The 19,835-nt window shown below is 44.3% G+C and overlaps 1 protein-coding gene across 2 annotated transcripts in view; it reads right to left on the bottom strand.

Moving 5' to 3' along the window:
* The window catches only part of LOC146831394 (maternal DNA replication licensing factor mcm3-like), a 161,127-nt gene that overhangs the window by 39,311 nt on the left and 101,981 nt on the right, over window positions 1-19,835 (bottom strand). For both annotated transcript variants that reach the window (XM_085605693.1, XM_085605694.1), the window contains 2 exons: window positions 8,466-8,640; window positions 187-313 (listed from right to left, as the gene is read on the bottom strand). In XM_085605693.1, coding sequence (XP_085461819.1) covers window positions 187-313; window positions 8,466-8,640 — 302 coding nt within the window. The remainder of the gene's footprint in view (window positions 1-186; window positions 314-8,465; window positions 8,641-19,835) is intronic.

The raw sequence follows: 19,835 nt of genomic DNA, 5'->3' as shown, positions 1-19,835 counted from the left end.
ATGAGCAACATGTTGGTTCTAAATTTGGCAGCCGTGTGTTTAGTTGTGGTTGTGTAAGAGGGCGGGTTCAGGGACCTTCACTATATCTATTCTGTTGCTTTTTCATTTGTTGGAAACGATTATTAGAAACTTTATGGAGTATATAAAATTAACATGGTGCGGCATTATGGAAGGTGCAATCATTACCTTTTTGTACGTGGACCATGAAGTAGGTTGTCATGTTTTTCATAAATCTGCAGTTCTTGCTCTGCCTCGTTTTGAGCATTTGGGTCATCAGTTGTAAAGACCTCTACACTGCATCCAAGCGGTAATGCTGAAAAAAGCAACCAAGAGCTTGGGCTATACAAAATCCAAAAATGTACAATTTTCACAAGCATTTTTTGGTCTCACTTGGACTTCAACAACTAAGCAACAAACATTTATCTAAACAGTTACTTGTAAAGTGATTTTCTGAGAAGAAACAATACATCATACTGTTAGATTAAAAGAATGGAAAATTGGCTACATTTTATATGCAACTTGACTATTACAGCAGATGTTGATCAGTGAACAGCAAGACCAGCTCATCCAGTACTACATAGCACACAGAGCTTATTTAACACCAGCCAAAATAAATCACTACTTTAATCGAAATGATGCCGGATGCCCAAGATGCAATATGGCAGGAGCAGATCTACTGCACATGCTGTGGGCATGCACGGTTATCCGACCATATTGGGACAGTCACCAAGCATCTGGCTCAGTGTACGAAGCACACCTTAGATTAGACGTGGGAGACATGCTTACTAGGTTTATATCAAAGGTCCAAAAAGCATAAAGTGACAACCAGATATATAGATTCGGGACTCAGTGGCCAAAGACTGCTCACAAGGCAATGGAAATCCCGAGGCCCCAGCCGCAAAGGCCTGGTTCCTATCACTTCTCTGTTGGGCACAAGCAGACAGCATAGCGCTTCGCATTGACGACGCGGTGGGAACTCGGAAACAGCCACTGGCAGCGCTATGGGACGCGATATTATCAGATTTTCGCACACTGTGGCAAAATTACTCAGAAAATCTGGAAAATGTGTCTGAAGACAATGAGGAGTAAGACTTCATTATTAACATAGGGTGTATGGCAAGTAGGCATGCCAATAATAAACAGAGGCAGATACTTAAGACTGTGGGAGTGGTGAGCCCCTGACGTGTCCAGACGATCTATCAGCTATTCCAGAATTCAGACAGCCAACACTGCAATGGGTGGGCAATAGAGGGTGGTGGGAGAGCGAAGGTGGCACAAACATAGCGCAAAGATGACGTAGAACTTTTTTTGAGAGAGAATGCAGATTTTTTGACTGGAAATGCGATTGGGGAACTATTGTTCTTTTGTTACGTAAATGTTACATAAAGATTGAAATTGTTGGCAATAGTCATCACGAATACTACAAATATGTCAGGCATGACTTTCTAACTATTAATCGAGCTGAAGCATCGTAGATATAAGCCCAGAAACATTTATAGCTGAGCCTCGAGGGGGGGGGGGGGGGGGGCAGGAGGAGGGGGCTGCCGGCACCTGGGTTCCAGCATTTCACTTCTGTGATTCTCCTCTCTGCTGACCCCACCCCCCCCCCCCCCCCCTCTTTACTACTAGAGCTTGTAGTAATGTTCTTCTGGCAGATGTAAGGAGATACAGAAATCTGCGCAGAAGACGCATATTCTGATAACACTATCCGGTGGTGGCCAGAATGTGATCTTGCATCGTGAGGGCTTGGTCGATTTTTATACCAAGATTCTGAACATATTGTTTGGGCATAGGGATAGACCCCGGTTGGAGAGATCACCACTCAACCAGACAGAGGAAGCCTTGCCGAACAGCACAATCTCGGTCTTGTCTACATTCAGTTGGAGATATTGTCATTCATCCAGTTGGAGATGGCCAACACCCTAGGCAAAGCGCTTTTTAGTAGCAGCCAGGTCTGATTCAAATGTAATGATCAGTTGGGTATCATCAACATTAGAGATTATTTCGAAGCCATAAGGCTACACAATCTTAGCAAGGGATGCCACATAGATATTAAAGAGAGTAGGGCTCAAACAAGAGTCCTGTGGGAAACGGTCTAGATGCATTTTGCAAGACGTGTAGGGGCAGAGGATGACAGTTTGATATCGGTCTTTCAGGAAATGGTGGAGCCATTTAAGTACGGGGTCATTGTATCCCAATCTCTTGCAGCCTCTCCAGCACCCTGACAGGAGAAACCGTGTTGAAGGTGGCTGAGAGATATAATGGCACAAGCACGACAGGACTTCCTGCATCAAGTGCAAGTCACAGAGGGTCAGTCACTGCAAGGAGTGCAGTTTCCGTGCTGTGGCCTGGTCGAAAGTCGGACTGGGAGGAAAGTGTTCAGATTTGTTTTGCCACTATTTAGATCTTTGTTTGCATCACACTTCTCAATTAGAAAAACATGTGCTTTCGTAATGCCTGATTGTTTTTTAATTTGTACTATTCGTTTGCAAGCTATGGTATGTGTTAGAAAACGGACATCTTACAGCCTTTTGTTTCACAATGATTGTCAGACAGGTCACTAGACAAAAACCTCTAACTATTTTTCTCTCTTACAACAAACTCCATTATCCAAGCAGTAATGACTAAAAAGACAAACGGACATTTCCTCTTTCCTTGAGCAGACAGCAAATGTGGCAATAGGGGTGTAGTTAGAGGGGGAAAATGATGCCAAACCATGTGCAAGAGTCACACTGTCCCAGACTTTAATTGGCATTAGTCAGCATGCTCAAATAGGCATCAAGTGGTCGATCATGTTTGGGTTTCCACAGGACATCCCAAATTGTCCTATCGACCACTGCTCTGTCCAAGTGGAGCCAGTGTTTTAGCAGATTCTCTAAGGGACCATTCTGCAAATTACTTGTAGCAGATCCACTTTATAGTACAGTGTAAAGTCCAGTAAGGCTTGTCCCAGTGCATCCCGAGGGAGAGTCAAAACTTTACGCGGCAATCAAGCTCTGTGGTTTTGCCAGATTAAATACCTAAATTGAGTGGGTGGAGAAGAAATCTTCATTGAATCTAATGGAGAGTCCTTGAAAGAGATTTAAAAGTTGTGGTAGAACTGTCATTTTTACTCCAGTAATGCGGCCGAGCCAAGTCAAATACAGTGGAGCCCAGCGTTTAAAGTCAGTTTTAAGTTGCCACAGTAGGGGAGGGTAGTTTAGCTTTGTTTAGGCCAGTCACTGCGGGAGTGATGGTTAGCCACAAATAAGTGGAAGGAGGTGGAGGCCACTATTGCTTCCATTTCTCTCGTCGGGATGGTCAGGTTAAGTAAGGCGGATATATGAAGGTTTCAGAACCCAGCAACTGATTCATTTGTTCGTAGTTCGAATGGTAGGGCTGACAGTGACGTCCAGGAGGAGGTGAGAGGCTAATAAGTCATCCGTGAACATGGAAATGTTATGCTCCACTGAGCGAATAGATAGCCCATGGATGAAGGGCGTTGCTCATATCCTTGCAGCTAGGGACTCAATGCTAAATGCAAATAGTAATGGGGACTGAAAGCACTCCTGTCTCGTACCAGACTGAAATGGGTGTTATTGGCTTGGATCATGGCTATAAAGTGGTACCCAAACTCAAATTCACACAATGTCTTCTCTTGACTCTTCGTCCAATGCCAAGGGTACCCTTAGTATACGTTTTTTTAGTAGCTTTTTTGAGCAAGTGGATCACCCATCTAAAATGGTCATGGGTCTGGCTCCCTTTTACATAGCCGGATTGATCCAACCTGTTGGCTAATATTTTAGTGTATAATTTGGCATCAAGATTAAGTAAGGCACGTAGGATGTGCAGAAATGAGGGGCTTTTCCCAGTTTTGGGATGACATATCGGGGCTTCTACGAATCAATAGCATTTTGAACCTCTTCAGTTCTGTGGCATACCAAGATTTTGTTGTGGGCTGGAGAGACCTGGGGCAAATCAACCTCTTCTAGGTAAGCCAACTGCTCTGCAGTATCTGTGGGGGCCTGAGGTGTAGAGGCATTCATAGAAGTCTTGAAATGTACAAGCCTTCCCCCTTCTCCGTTTGCAGCATCTCTAAAGACTCTCTCTGTATTTGACTTATGCATTCCCTTTCCTGCAACTTTGTCAACAGCTGTGGCCCAACTATATAGCTTTCTGAGGTGGAGTAGGGTCAGCTCTGCTCTATTAGTGTATTTGGCATTGATCTTTTCCCATAGTGCAGTGACCTTCCTCTGGAAGGTCAGGGTGTTTAGGCTTTGTGGGCCTGTTTGGCTAAATGAAGTTCAGCCTCTAGTGCTGGTCTTTCATGAGACTTCTGTTTGGTTAGAATTATCAGGGAGATACATTTTCCCCCCCAAGAACCGCCTTGATGGCATATCATGTTGTTGAAGGGTTTGTGTCCTGGGGCTTATTCATTTGGAAAAAGTCTCTGTTTTACAGAGTTAGTCCAGAAAGACAGTCCTGCATAAAAGGGTTTGGGAAGAACCATCTACAGAATGTGGATTTCGGAGTGCCCCACTCCAATATAAACTTCACTGGAGCATATTTCGACATGTATAGTGGTGTTTGAAATGGTGTGCTGTAGAGGTTGGCTTACGAAAATGAGATCTAGCCTTGAATATGGTGGGAGTGAGAAAAAAAAGTGTATTCTCGGGTGATGGGGTGAATACATCTCCAAGAATCCAACAAACCTAGTTGGCGAAGATTCTGTTAAGTATTTTTAGTGAATACACTGGCATGTGTTCTGTGAGGGTAGGTACGGTCTAAGGTGGTGTCCCATACAATATTGAAGTTTCCCATCAGTATAATGTACCCCTCAGAAAAACCCACCCAACAGGTAGAGGAGAAATTCTGATCGTGCCAAGTTGGATGCATAAATTGTGGCCACAGTACATTTGCGGCCCTTAATATTACGCAACCATTATTATCCTCCCCTCCTTTTCGGATTAGCTACCAGTGATTTGGAATTTCAGGGAGGAATGAAATAGGAGAGCTACCCCATTATACTTAGTGGCAGCCGATGATTGGTATATTAGGGGATAGGACTTGTGCTGCAGCCTATGGTCCTCACTGAGCTCAGGGTGTTTCTTGTAGGGCTACAAGATCGAGGCACCGGCCAAAGAAATATTTCCAAAGTTTGTGGCGCTTAGCTGGGCAATTTAGTCCCTTTATATTTTATGATAGGGAGTTGAATATCCATAGCAGGGTCAGATAAGTGTGGATGGCTACAGGTCTCCTCTCATAAGGGTTAAGGAAGGACCCGATCATCCCTCCCCATATCGCACAGCCACTTCTCTGTTCTGAACTCTTCCCTCCCCCCCCCCCCCCCCAGGTCTTCCCTTCTTTCTCAAAAGTAAGTTTCCATCCATGCAACAAATTTTAAAACCGAAAACTAGGCATACTGGGGAGTCTAGTGTCCCATATTAGAATAATTTAATGTCAAACTCTATTAGTTTGGGGGTAACGGACACAAAACTGCTACTGTACTCCACAGATTGCTTTTGCGTAGCAGAGTAGTTTGGTGACTAGGTGCAGGTCAATCATGGTAAGCTGCGTTGAGCAATCAGAGGGTAGGTTAGACAAAGGGGCAAAAACCTTCCGGAAAGTTGCGCGACAAACGTGGAGCTTAACATCACTGGTTGGTTATAAGGTAAGTTCAGACTTCGGTGCAAGTACAAAAATATTTAACCTGAAAGTTAACATTTGTCAAAAGGTTTTCCTCTCCTTTGGGATTGCCATTGGCCTGCGATAGCTGAAGTCTGAAGATCCAGAGTGGATAAAGGCGTTCAAAAGGTGCACCTAAGAGATTAAAAACAACTAAGACGTAGGGGTGGGGGGGGGTTGTAAGCTGGTACACGAAGAAATTTAAGAGGAAAGCTGAAAGGATTCTTCCTAGAATCAGGAAGCCATTGTGTAAGGGGGAGGGAAATCCACAAAGTATAAGTTGCAGAGGTTGAAAACAAAATGTACCAATATTTTTTTACTAGGATATAATAAGTCTCACCAAACGTAATCTCTCACCTTCAAGCAGGAAGATTTGACTAGCAATACTCAGACTTGTTAGGTCAGGAACAAACTGAGGTGTCAAAAGTAAAACAGGTTTTCAATAATCTGTCAATATATACCCACTCACAGGAAGGCGGTCAATTTTAATCGTATCTATATAGCGCTTACTACCCGATTAGGAGTTGAAGCACCTTAGGCCGAGAAGCAGGCGACTATGGAACCCATGTTTAGCGGTTAATCTAGTGGCTATTGAGATTATTCATGTGAACAAGAAAAGAATATTAGCAGGTACTTTGTGATAGGTTAGATTAATAATGGTTAGGTGTGATCATTAGTGGTGACCGTGGGGTTTCAGATGAATCGTTGGTGATGTAGATGGGCTGGCAGGGATTAGATAGTGTTAGGTTATAGGGATAGGGTTTTTAAAGAAGAGAGGTTTTTATCTATGAGAGGCGGTAACAGCCGATTCCAGAATTGCAATAAGAAGAATTAAGGCAGACAGGCACAAGACAGAGGCGGCCATACTCAGTATTAGAAGGCATGCAGAGGACGAAAGATAAGAGGGTCACTCTGAAAAGAAAGGAGAGGAATCAAGCGAAAGTCAAGCAAGGTTAATTTTTTATGCAGGATTGTAGAAATAGTGGAAGAAGGCTCTGAGATAGCAAGGAATCGCAGGCTGTACACAGTTGAAAGAAACATACATAGTGCAACAAATCCAGGGCAGACAGCTTAAATATGAAATTCAGAGTGTACACATCATTTAAACATAGAAGCCCAGGCCTGTTGTGTGCCAAGCCTAGGACAGTCCTTTTAAACATAGCCTGGAATATTCCAACCTTGGTACAGGGTCTCGAAACGCTGCCCAACGGGAGTCAATGGCGAAAGAAAAAAAAAAAAAAAAAAAGTCTAATTTAAAGATTTTCCGTCACTATTCTGTAATTAAGTTTTTTTTCACTAAAATATTTTTTTGGGCACAGGCTAGGAGTGTCTCACCAATGCACAGTCAGATATATACCCCGTTACTATGTTACCTGCTTTGTGTCAAAATGCTAATTGGTCAGATATAAAATACCAATTACAAGAAAATATATATATATATATATATATATATATATATATATATATATATATATATATATATATATATATATCCAACAAGCAATCAATCATTCTTAGTTCAAAGACTTCGCCGAGCCCCAATTCTTTTCAATAGCGTGCTTTATTTCAAGCAAAGACAAACACTGTCCCGACGCGTTTCAGAACCTTAGTTCCTTGGTCACGGGTCGTCAGACGTTTACGTGCATCATGTGATATAGTGCAACCAATAAACACAATACAAACAAAGGACTACGGTTTTACCCCGATGTAGAGATTGTATATACCGCCATATTGGAATGGTTTCATGGTATCACATTGAATACAATGATTTTCATTTCATAACATTGTATCACAATTTTACATTTTTGCAAAAGATAGTCAGCATATAATCAAAATATAAAAATATAATTCCAACATATTCTGATCAAAATCAATCAAAATTGGTGTTCGTGTTTTTACCGCTTTAGACACGATACGTCTATAATTCATATTTATATATCACATACATACACATATATAGGTTCACTTAGAAATGCCCAAATCTCCATAGTTAAATGGCAAGACAAACTTACATGGTGGAGATGCAAAAGTCATCCTGAGAAAGCCTCTAGGTGAGGTCCTTCAAGAAACAGTCAAAAAAAAAAAAAAAACCTTTCCCAGAGGGTACACTGATGCTGGCTATTAATCCCAGACACTACCTTGGAACAAATGGTCTTCTTATATTGACACGGGTATCTAATGGACCCACCCTTAATTTAACCCTTCTGGAGAATGCTGGTGCAGCAAACAAGGCACGAATTAGTACATCCTTGTTTCATCTTTCCAACAGCCCATTACTAATTGTAACTTGGAAGAACTGAACCACTACACTTTAAAGGGTAGCAGTCAACATTCCTATTGTACACATGTAAAATTAGTCTGGCACACACTTTACAACCTGCCTCCTCCATACCTTCCACCCACCACTGCTCGCAGGAAAGCTTGGCATAGATTAGCATGGGGGAAAGAAGGTATCTGGTACCCACAACTCAGATTAGCCACTCCTGTGCCTCACTAACAAACAACTATCAGATCAACAACTGTTGCCACCCTATGGGCACACTGATTATAAATGACACTAATACATGATGAACCAAGTAATTATTAGAATACATAAAAAAAAACTAATTTAAGGCAGTCTGTCAGAAAAATACTTTGAGGCAAATAAAGTATTCATGTGTGGTGGCTTTATTCTATCTTTTTAGCAACCTGGCTTGCTCAAAAGTTTGCTCCTTTGATTCCTAGCACTAGACCTTGTCCACATTCATGAAAGGGTGTCTCAGATTAGCAGGAGGCAGTAAACCCCAATTAACAATCCTTACCATGTCCATCTTGTTCTCCTTGTGCCCTGTATCTGTGCATGCGCAGAACATGGTCCGAAATTTCTCGATCGTTGTCTGCATCCATTTGATCAAGAACTATGAAGAGTAGATCGAATCTCGACAGAAGGGAGTCTTGCAGCCCTATGTTTTCCATTGGAGTTTTGTACTGGTCGTACTGATAAAAGGGGAGAGGAAAAAGGAATTGAAAACATATTGCTTAGAATAGTACAATGCAGGTCATTAACCAGGGCACTTTGCATGATGATTTAATATAATAACCATAACCTAGTCAATACTTACAATGCCCCGTTCACTAGAATGCCCATGAGCTAAACATTCATGGTGCATTAATTTGGCATCTAGCCACCACGATCATAATCTTAGTTTTACTTTAATTTACCACCTGCGAGAGTGGCGTCACCACGTACCTAAAAACATAATAAAAGATTAATAAAATGCGTAAAGGAAGAAACCAATAAGTAAAGCAAAAATAAGTAAAGATTTTATGCAACTGTTTGCAAATAATAATGAAAATGATAAGCCCAGGGGTTTCAAACCCTGTGATTTGCAGTGAGAATTAGCCTCACGCTCAGGGGTCAGTGATACAACAACTGTAATGGAACATATGCCTCGAGATGGAGACCGTCAGGACGCACTCAGTCCTGCTATCAGAAAAAACAAATTAAAACTACTTTTCCTGGTCATAATCCCAGTAATGCATTGCAGATCATCTATGTTACCTTGGAGCATGTCTAGAATGTAAATGATGAAGGATATTCTAAGAGGTGAGCGGAAGTGCCCTTACCCCAAAAAGTAGACCCAGAAATTCAGATTAGGTGTGGCCAAAAGTTGGCATACACCTCTCCGCATTTGATGGCGACACATATAGCTATAGATACATCCTCAAAATGTCCATTCCAACAACACTCTGGAACCAATTAGGATTAACCACAGTCAACATCAAAACAATTGGTATGTGTTGGACTTGGCCCTTTTTGCAGAGTCATCCCAGTACTTTTTGCCTTCCTCCGGTTTTGTTTTGTACCCGTTTTTGTTGGCTTCATGACTCTGGGCACTTCACCACTGCTGATCAGTGCTAAAGTGCATGTGCTCTGTGTAAATTGTTGTTATGGATTGGTGATTCCATGAATGGGATATTTGATGTACTTGTCAGAACCTAGTATAGTGCACTGTGTGTGCCCAGGGCCTGTAAATCAAATGCCGCTAGTGGGCTGCAGCACTGATTGTGCCACCCACAGAAGCAGCCTGTAAAATGTAACTCTGGCCTGCCATTGCACAGCCTGGGTGCAGTCTAGGACTGACATGTCAACTTAGCAAGTGGACACACTTGCAAGTCCCTAAACCTTCCCTTTTCAACATATTAGTCACCCCTAAGGTAGGCCCAAGGTATCCCTGTGGGCAGGGTGCAGTGCATGTAAAAGGTAGGACATGCCCTGTAGGTCTGGCATGTCAGGATAGTGAATTCCTGTCAATCTAGTTTTTCACTATTGCAAGGCTACCTGCTCCCATAGGACGATATGGGGAATTTGTTTATAACATCTTAACATAACTGGCCCAAGGAACCAGGTAGAAAAATAATGTTTAGTATGCCTGAACTCAATGTTCAAGTGCATCTTTTAGTGAGGGTGACTTTCATTCTGTTTGAAAATACCACTTTTAGAAAGTAGGTATTTTCTTACCTAACCATCCAGTGTGCCTCTGCTAGGTTTGTGTATTGCATGTCTGGCTTTTGGATGACAGGAGCTGGAGAGGGTCTATGGCTCCAAAAGTCTGGTGAGTTAGGGCTGGGCTGAATGGACCTGGGCTGCATTTAGAGTAGGGGGGAGGAGATTTCCTTTTCACCTGAGTGGGGCCTGGTCTGCCTTCAACAATGCTGTCTCCACCTCCTGTCAGGAAGCTGCACCAGTGAGGACAGAACTGGTTTGGGCCAGGTACAGACACTCTCTACCCTCAGAGAACAAAGGAGTTTGGCGCATAAAGAGCGGCCCAGACCCCAGACTTTTAGATCACTTCTAGGAAATCAAGAAGAGCCTTTGCCAAGGAGAAGAGCCGGATATGCGGAGGAAGAATACTGCCTCTGTGCGGTTTGCTCTCTGGGGTTGGCTTGCAGCAGCTGCTTGCTGCCAAGGAAAGGAGAAAAGGACTTTGCGGTTTGCTTTGTCATCTTGAGGAAGATATCCAAGGGCTGGAAACTGAGCTTGCCTCCTGTTCTGAAGTCTTGAGGACACAAAGACTTCATCCCTTCGGTCTCTCTGCATCTGGAACGGCTGTTCCAGCTGCTACAGAAGGAAATTGCAACACAGACGCTGGCGAGCGACGCCGTAACCTGCACCGAAGCCGTGGGCAACACTCGTGAAGAGCACGACGCACTGCCCCGACTTGCACCATAGGCCTGCCGACACCATGCCGCATCAACTTTGTAGCAGTCAGATGCCGCTGCCTGCACCACTCGCGACGTCCACGAGGCACCGTCCTGTCTCACACCGCAGTCCTGACTTCAATAACGCCAATGCTTCATCAATGCGGAGCCGATCCTCGACATGGGTGACTCCCGAATCCAACATCGTGCAGTCGTAAGGAACAGACGCCTCGCCGCCATTCGTGACGTCACCTCCCCGGCACAGTAAGGAACCGACGTCTCACCTCCCCTGCAGTAAGGAACCGAGGCATCACCTCTCCTGGGGTTGTAAGGAACCAATGCCGCAAGAGCCAACAAAGCATCACCTCCCTGACGCCGTGCACCCTCTTTGCTTTCATCAATTCCAAGGCACTGTTCTTTGTGGGTCTGCTTGACTCCAGGCCAGATGCCACGCACCTCGCAGTTGGCGCAGTTCTTTGGGATTTTCATAGTTCACGATGTCATAACTCCAGGTGGAGTGATTTGTTGCTACAAGCTTTATTTGAGGATAACTGTATTGTGGATTCTTGTTGTTTGGTCTTGTTTCGGTTTAGATAAAGAATACTTATTTTTCTAAACTGGTTTGGTGTCCATTTGTAGTGTTTTCACTGTATTACTGTATGTGCTCACAAATGCTTTACACACTGCCTCCGAGATAAGCCGGTCTGCTTGTGCCAAGCTACCAAGGGGATGAGCAGGGGTTATTTTAGGAGCATATCCCCTTACCCTGACTAGAAGCAAGGGTCCCTATTTGGACAAAGGTGCCTACCTCTGCCAACTGGAGACTCCTATTTCTAGCAAGATGGGAGAATAGATTTATACTATGCCCTGTCACATTTAGGATTTTGCCAGAAGCCATTCCCAAGGCATACATCCAGTACAGCTCAGACATTCAGCTGGATCCAGTTCCACTCTTCAAATGCACCTTTAGCCGCATACACAGATGAGGTAAACAGATTAACATAAATGTAGCAACTTAAGAACTCTAACAATTTCACTTTAATTGGCAAGAGTGGAACATCTGTACTTCATGTTAGACAGTCTCAGTGCCAAGGCAAGCATTAAATATGAGCTACAAAACATTAGTCCCTGTAATGAATGCAGTTTGTTAGGTAGGTTCCTCTAAAATATTCGAATTAATAAAGGAAGGGTTCAAGTCTGGACCACCTTTGGCTGGCATCGATCTATGGCCTCCGAAACTAGGCTGCACGCTGAAAAAAGCATGCATTAAACTTCTCAAACCAGCCCCACAACCAAACTGGAGAACTTCCTAGAATGGATTCCACAACCCAAGTCAGAATGTATTCATCCTAAGGAAAGTGTATATTGCCCTGAGAACTATTAATTTCTAGGAGTTCAAATGACACCCCTGCTTACTATACTCCATACCAAAAAGATTTACATGTAGCATACAGATAACAGCAAGGGCATTTAATGCGTTCAGGGCATTTCATCTCCTATGTCAAACGGATATATTTATGCTGAAATCTGACACGAACAGCTGTGGATCAGTAGTCACCCTTTCAACCACTTCTATAACCACAGATGAGTTTGGCTCAAACTAAAAGTGACGAGGGAGCCTGGTCCAGCCAGAGAATACTCCCAGGTTGAGAATCTGTGTGGTAGAGCCCTCGTGCAGGGTAAATGCTAATTACAAACCAGACCAAGAACGCCTTTAAATATTCTATAAATTCTCAAACCCCACCCACCACATTCCAACCAACACAAACACATGCAAACCTTTTATTTCACAGTTGATAAAGCCTTGTGCCAAATCGAAGTCTGCATTTATGAACATTCAGATTTTCATTGCATGTAAAAAATAAATAAAAAAAGTGATTAATATCACACATTCTGCCCAGTTATATGGCTGGGCTTAACTAGCGGTCACACAATAAATGCCATAGAAATACATAGCATAAAATCAAACGAACTACATTTTAGTACCTTTATGGCCAATTGTGTTCTTTAAAGGCATTAAGGGTCCACGTGACAAATCAAACCACAGACTGCCTGGAGCAGGGAAGGATTAAAGAATTTAAAAAAAAAATCCCAAGCAAGAGCGCATCAGGGCATGTGCATACATGTGGGAAAATTGAGTGGTCTTGTGAAGCATCAATGAAAGTAGAATCAACACTTTTAGGAACTGATCAGAACCCTCTCAATTGATCTCCGTTGATTACCCTTTTTCATGCCAGGGTAAAATACGCCGATGTCAGAGTGCCTGCTGCCAAAAGAGCAGGATGTTCCAGTGCTTCTGCTCAGTTAAAACAGGATTAGCAAGTAGGGGAGGAAAGGGAGAGGCTAGGGATGATGCATCATTCCTAGTCGATCTGCAGTTGCAGACAAGAGGAGGACTCAGAGCCAAGGACCAATCTGACAGCACACCCTCACCACTCACGCTCTTCCCAGCCACAGAGCAAAGCAAAATATTAGAAAAACAACCGAAGGGTCCGGGTGACATTCCATGGGAAACTGAGGAATTACCAGAGTGATCAGGCCAGACGTAATACATTAGAAGCGCATGCTACAGAGACTAAGCCATGTCTGAGAACAGGACAGACATTGGTCCCCAGTAGATGAGCATTCATGCCCCGATATCACTACCAGTTTTCCAACACCAATAGCGGATGCAAGTCACTAGAATGGCAACATGGACTTCAACGGTCCAACTCAAAGGGAGACTGATAGAGGAGCAGCTCTTTAAAAGTCCTCTTTCACACAACAGTTTTAATTTAATTATGGTGGTGCCCTAGAAGCACTGATACAGGCTTCTGGAGAATGGAAAACGAATTGCAGACTTACCTGGACTTTAAAATGCAGGCCTCAATTGCTGGCACAAAGTTAAGTTTGCTTCTTTTTGAACCACATTGTTGCTTGCTTCTGGGTCAAAAACATTCACTGGTTGGCCTTCCATTGGCCTAGGGTTTTAAGAAATAGGCAGGTGCCCCCAATAGCGCAGGAGCATCTCTAATACAAGACAAGCTGCATCGTCCATGTCATGGCGCCGGCAGCAGAATGCTAAAGGTACAGTAGTGTCAACTCGCCCACAACGGCATTATGGAATTTCTTTCATTGCCTCCTCCCCTGTCATTCCAAGTGTCTAAAGCTGTGCGGTAAGGACAACAGAAAAACATACACAAACTACACATCTTGGCCAACGAGGAATAGTCAGTGAAGCAGAAAAGTGCAGTTTATGCATTTAGAGAGCGGAGAGTCCTAAGTTTAAGATGAAGCAGGGCTTCAAACGGGCTGCCCAGCTAATGGAGCCCTGAGGGGCAGCATTCCTATAGGCAATAATAAATTGAGATGCCTAGTGCATGTGTACAGGTGAAATCTTGTGTGTGCATTGGCATGCGTGTGGCTCGCTTTACTGTCATTGTTGTACCTCTTCTGTGTGTGAACGATTGTGTGTTACCAAACCTTTCAAAGTAAAATTTCATAGATTGAAGTTAAAAAACAATCAAAATAAGTGGAAGGAAACAGAATAAAAGTAGGTGAATGTGTGATGAACAGATGTGCTGATGCCTGTTGCAGCTAAATTTTTATTGAAGTGAAACAAAGAAGAAAATTGGTATGGAACAGAAACCTAATAAGGCAAAAAAAACGCCATGGTTGCCAATGTCCTCTAGAGGTGAAAAGTCAAGCGGTGGGTTAATTTAGTCAAAAATAAATAAACATGGAGATGCTTAGATGGTCCCACCTGGTTACTTCCATACCTTGCAAGGGTAAAAGATTAGATTGAGTATTATTCCACAATAAACAGCAGTTCTCCTGCAGACGTGGACCATTGTTAACTACAGGTAAAAGGTCCAACAGTGGGATAGTCTCAGCTACGGTATTTGATGTTTAGTTGTTTAGTGATTAAAAAAAAAGATCCAACTGCTCTTCGGGACACCATCATGCAGCTGAAATTATTCAATTGTTATATACCTGATCGATATGATATGTTTGTTAGAAGTAATAAAACTGTACAATAATTAAAATGATAAAAATGGCTAGACAGTATATTAACCAATATCTATCCAATAAAAAATAAATAAATAAATAAAGGACAGCGATTCAAAAGTTAAAAATTGCTATTATCAAACGTTTCTAAAACTACTCTGATGTAAATGGCAGTATGAAATCTAAAAACGTGTAATTCTTCCTACTGCTTGGCAGTGCTGTGTTTAAAAAAACAAACAAAAAAAAAAAAAAAAAAAAAAAACACCTTACACCTTCCTTTATTGTTCGAGTCTTACTGGAAATAAACAAAGGCGTTCGATACTTTGTCCACAGCGCAAGAATACAGCCTTATTTAAGGCGGTTGTTGGTGGACATCTTAGGGGACAGCGTATTGCTGGTTAATTCAATTTGAGGCCAGGTGTTTTCATCCAACAAACCCAAAAATGTAGTAGAGTTTGATTAATGCCCCATTTGGGTAGTTTTTCCCCTAACTTCGATCTGTTGACCCAATCAAAAGCTGATTAATAATAAAAAAAAATGGGTATAGTTTGAGACCTAACTGTAGGGTTTTATCAATAAGAAGTTTCAAAATGACAATGATGTCTGTGGTGGATCTGGTTTGCCTGAATCCGGATTGGTGTAGGGTCAAAAGCTTTGATTCCATCACCTGACGCCAAGGAGAGTAACAAGTCGGTAATTATTCGGGACCACTTTATTCCCTTATTTTTGTACCACTCACAAAATCCGAGTTACTGCCGCGTTGAAGGACGTTTGGGAAGCGGACTAGCGCCAAACTTGCCTGGAGAAACATTTCGAGGTCGCGCTGCTGGTGGGAGCTCCTCCTTGATCGACGGAGTGTCCAATAGCTCCCAGCTCCCAGCGTGCGCTAGACCCCACTCTAGTTGGCTGCCTGCACCGGGGGACTGCGAGGACCAGAAGCCTTTGCTTCCACCACCTGGTGCCTCTTCCCCCGGCGGTAACGCCCATCACCTGCCGTTCTCTATTTACCTTTCGTGACACCCGCTTCGCGGGTGCCACTCACAAAATCCGAGTTACTGCCGCGTTGAAGGACGTTTGGGAAGCGGACTAGCGCCAAACTTGCCTGGAGAAACATTGAGGTCGCGCTGCTGGTGGGAGCTCCTCCTTGATCGACGGAGTGTCCAATAGCTCCCAGCGTGCGCTAGACCCCACTCTAGTTGGCTGCCTGCACCGGGGGACTGCGAGGACCAGAAGCCTTTGCTTCCACCACCTGGTGCCTCTTCCCCCGGCGGTAACGCCCATCACCTGCCGTTCTCTATTTACCTTTCGTGACACCCGCTTCACGGGTGCCACTCACAAAATCCGAGTTACTGCCGCGTTGAAGGACGTTTGGGAAGCGGACTAGCGCCAAACTTGCCTGGAGAAACATTTCGAGGTCGCGCTGCTGGTGGGAGCTCCTCCTTGATCGACGGAGTGTCCAATAGCTCCCAGCGTGCGCTAGACCCCACTCTAGTTGGCTGCCTGCACCGGGGGACTGCGAGGACCAGAAGCCTTTGCTTCCACCACCTGGTGCCTCTTCCCCCGGCGGTAACGCCCATCACCTGCCGTTCTCTATTTACCTTTCGTGACACCCGCTTCGCGGGTGCCACTCACAAAATCCGAGTTACTGCCGCGTTGAAGGACGTTTGGGAAGCGGACTAGCGCCAAACTTGCCTGGAGAAACATTTCGAGGTCGCGCTGCTGGTGGGAGCTCCTCCTTGATCGACGGAGTGTCCAATAGCTCCCAGCGTGCGCTAGACCCCACTCTAGTTGGCTGCCTGCACCGGGGGACTGCGAGGACCAGAAGCCTTTGCTTCCACCACCTGATCCCCCGGCGGTAACGCCCTTTTACCCCCCCTTTAAATTAAACCATACTTCACGCAACGCGGGACGCGCGCGAGGAGAAGCGCGAGGCGAAGCCCGGGCCAAGGGCGGGCCCGTTTCAGCCCGTTACAGACTGTGCAGGACTGGACTGGGCCATGGTATTTCTATTTGTGTTTTCATGTCTACATTTCCCTCCGTCCACTTGCTGCTCTGTGTGGTTATAAATTAGTGGGTCCTCATATTCTAGTTGTAACAGCGACACTAGTTTTGCTCGCGACCCACAAGTTATTTGCCCCTGTGACGCAGAGCGTTTAATTATGTCCAGAGTCACTAGAAGCAAAAAAACAGACAAAACCACCGATATAACGGGTCCACTTGACCTATTCCTACACAAGGCCAATGCAGCCATTGACAATACTATCCAATTGATAGATCGACGGGTGTCTCACGAATTGGAGATGGCCAGAAAAAGATCGTCTATGGGCCCGCTGGCCTCAGCACAAACCCCTATACAAAAGGGGTCGATCATACCCCTGCTGAATCCAACAAGTGCACTAGTTCACACAGTTTCAAACACTGTGGATTTGTCAGCAACACAGTTGTCACTAGGTTCCGATTCTGATTCTAGGGAGGATCTGGAAAAAACACCAGATTTACAACCCCTACATAATCATGAAATGGCCACAGAATCAAACACCACGGGGGCCAGGGAGGGCGCCATACCTAAGAGGTTAAATAAGGGGTCGAACCCACATGTGCATTTATTAGCTCCACCAAATGGTGGGATTCCCAGCAACCTGAACATAAACAGTAACAACACCGTAGTGTTGCAAACACCATCACCAACCAATAGTGTGATCCTAAACACGCCCCCACGGAACATCACGCCACTGGGGAACCTAGATACACTAGGCGCAGTAGGGGGCATACAAAAACCCTGTACCTCATGTGTGACACTACACGATTTTCTCACAAACAGCATGGGGGAACTGTTAAAATACCATCTGAAACCCCTGGAGAAAAGCATAAGGGTAATTGAAAAACAACTTGCCAAACTAAATACTCCTGCATTTATGCAGAAGTCACTTAGCACCCTAGACATGGGGGAGGGGAAGACCAAACAACCAAGTAAACCGGCCAAATCGGCTAAACCAACTCGACCATCTACAACACCAGCTGTTTGCCCAAAGTCCTGTGGACCAGATAAAGAAGGGAACATCCAGACCACTAAAAATGTCAAACAGAATCCACAAAATACTCCTAAACCCCAAACTGCAGAGGGAAAGGGCCAACTCGTCACCACTAGTGATAACGCACAACCCACCCCAGCCCTAGTAGCCCTAAATACTCAGCTAGCAAACCTAAAGGAGAATACACAAAAACTCCAAAAATCTCAGCCCTCTCAAGCCCAGGGGAAACAGAGGACGGGATCTAGACCTAGACGGCCATTCCATCTTCCACCTGAGGCCACCCCGTTCACTGTTGTCCTAACAGGGGTCTCAGAACTAACAGAGGGCGCGGATGAGCCCCAGTGGTCACTGAGAAACAAAGTTCTGCAATGGCTTAGCCAAAATAGACCTATACAGCCATCGCATCATAGCAGAATCAACTCAGTTAGAAGAGTGTTTTGGATTGGGGAAACTAAAAAAAGCTTACAGGGTGACTGCGTTATAGTCAACTGTGACGATCCTGCTATGGCTGACTATATCTCTTCCTGGCCAGTACTTGAAAAAAGGGGGGGGGGTGGATGTACAGCGCCTTTCCTTTTTTTATCCTCCGTTAAATACCCCGAATTATGAAAACAGAACTGGAAGGGAGGATGCTCAGGATTGGCCCTGGACACAGGTGGGGTACACTAATAGAAACAGAAATAGGAATAACAATAATAATGGATGGAATAGAGGCTGGAATTCCCGCCCCTGGTACCATAGTAGAGGCAACCCAAATTTCGATTACTGGGAGGGGGTTCCCATGAGGAACAGATTCGACTGTCTAGACATGGTCGATTGACCAATAAAGGTCACCACAGGGGTTTTAGAAGTCACTGCTCCCCTACATAAGATCCATGATGTCCCTTCCCTAGTAGAAAATACTAACCCCGTGATGTCAGAGATTATACTAGTGCAAGACACGTGTGGAGGAAACCGGCTAAGCCAGCAGTTAACAGAAAAATCCAGCAGGTCACGGACTGAGAACGGAACTGGGCCAATAACTGAAATTATCAAAATAAAACCATATCTGAGTACAGTAGATAGGACTAAGACCCAACTCGATAATGAGATCGAAGCCTTGCAAGAGGGCATGGTCTCACAACTTAGGCAGGAAGAACCCTGCCCCATCACTGAGGGGTTTTGTCTGCTTAAGATATCTTCCTGGAATATTGCTGGGCTTGCGAAAAAAGCGCGTGACCAGCTATTCCTAACTTTTATGGAAAAGCAGGATATAGTCTGCCTACAGGAGTGTTGGGACCCATATGAGACATCAGTAGAGGGTTTTAGCACTTTCTACGTTCCCTCGATCCAGGGTAACGTAGGCAGGGGCTTGGGGGGACTTTGTATTTTTACCTCTAACCTTTGTAACATAGAACAGAACATGTATGAGGCAAATGGGCCAAAAGCAGGTGTAGGGAGTTCACTACAAGGATTGTCTTTTAAATTAAATGGGCGCTCCTTTTTTCTGATAAACCTTTATAATAATATGCCAAAAGTAGAGGTAAAAATTCTAATAGCGGAACTGGATTCACTGCTAAACAAAGGCGGCCAGGCGGCAGACTGCTTACTTATAGCAGGGGATTTTAATTGTCACCTATGTCCCTATAGCCAAACAAAAAACTGTGGCATTTTTGACTCACAGGGGGATCCCACCACACATTTTGAACATTCCCTAGCGGGAAATCTGCTAAATCAATTCATGCATGAATGGGATTTGGCTTTTGCAAATGAACTTTGCCAGCCACCCGTAGTGTTTCAAACAACCTTTTTTGGTCATGGGGCAGGTACTGTAATAGACTTCATCCTGGTTTCAAATAGGAACCAAGGTTGGGTGGGCGGGTTTGAAACGGAGGGCCTAGCAATAAGTGACCACTTTCCCATTAGTACTTCCCTTAAATTAGGGAAATGGGGCACGCAAAAAATAAGCACCATGGATATATTGCATGGCCG

This window comes from Triturus cristatus, chromosome 5_1 (genome assembly GCF_964204655.1).
Source record: "Triturus cristatus chromosome 5_1, aTriCri1.1, whole genome shotgun sequence".
NCBI lineage: Eukaryota > Metazoa > Chordata > Amphibia > Caudata > Salamandridae > Triturus > Triturus cristatus.
The sequence above is the reverse complement of the archived record's forward strand: the minus strand, read 5'-3'. Positions and strand labels throughout refer to the sequence as shown.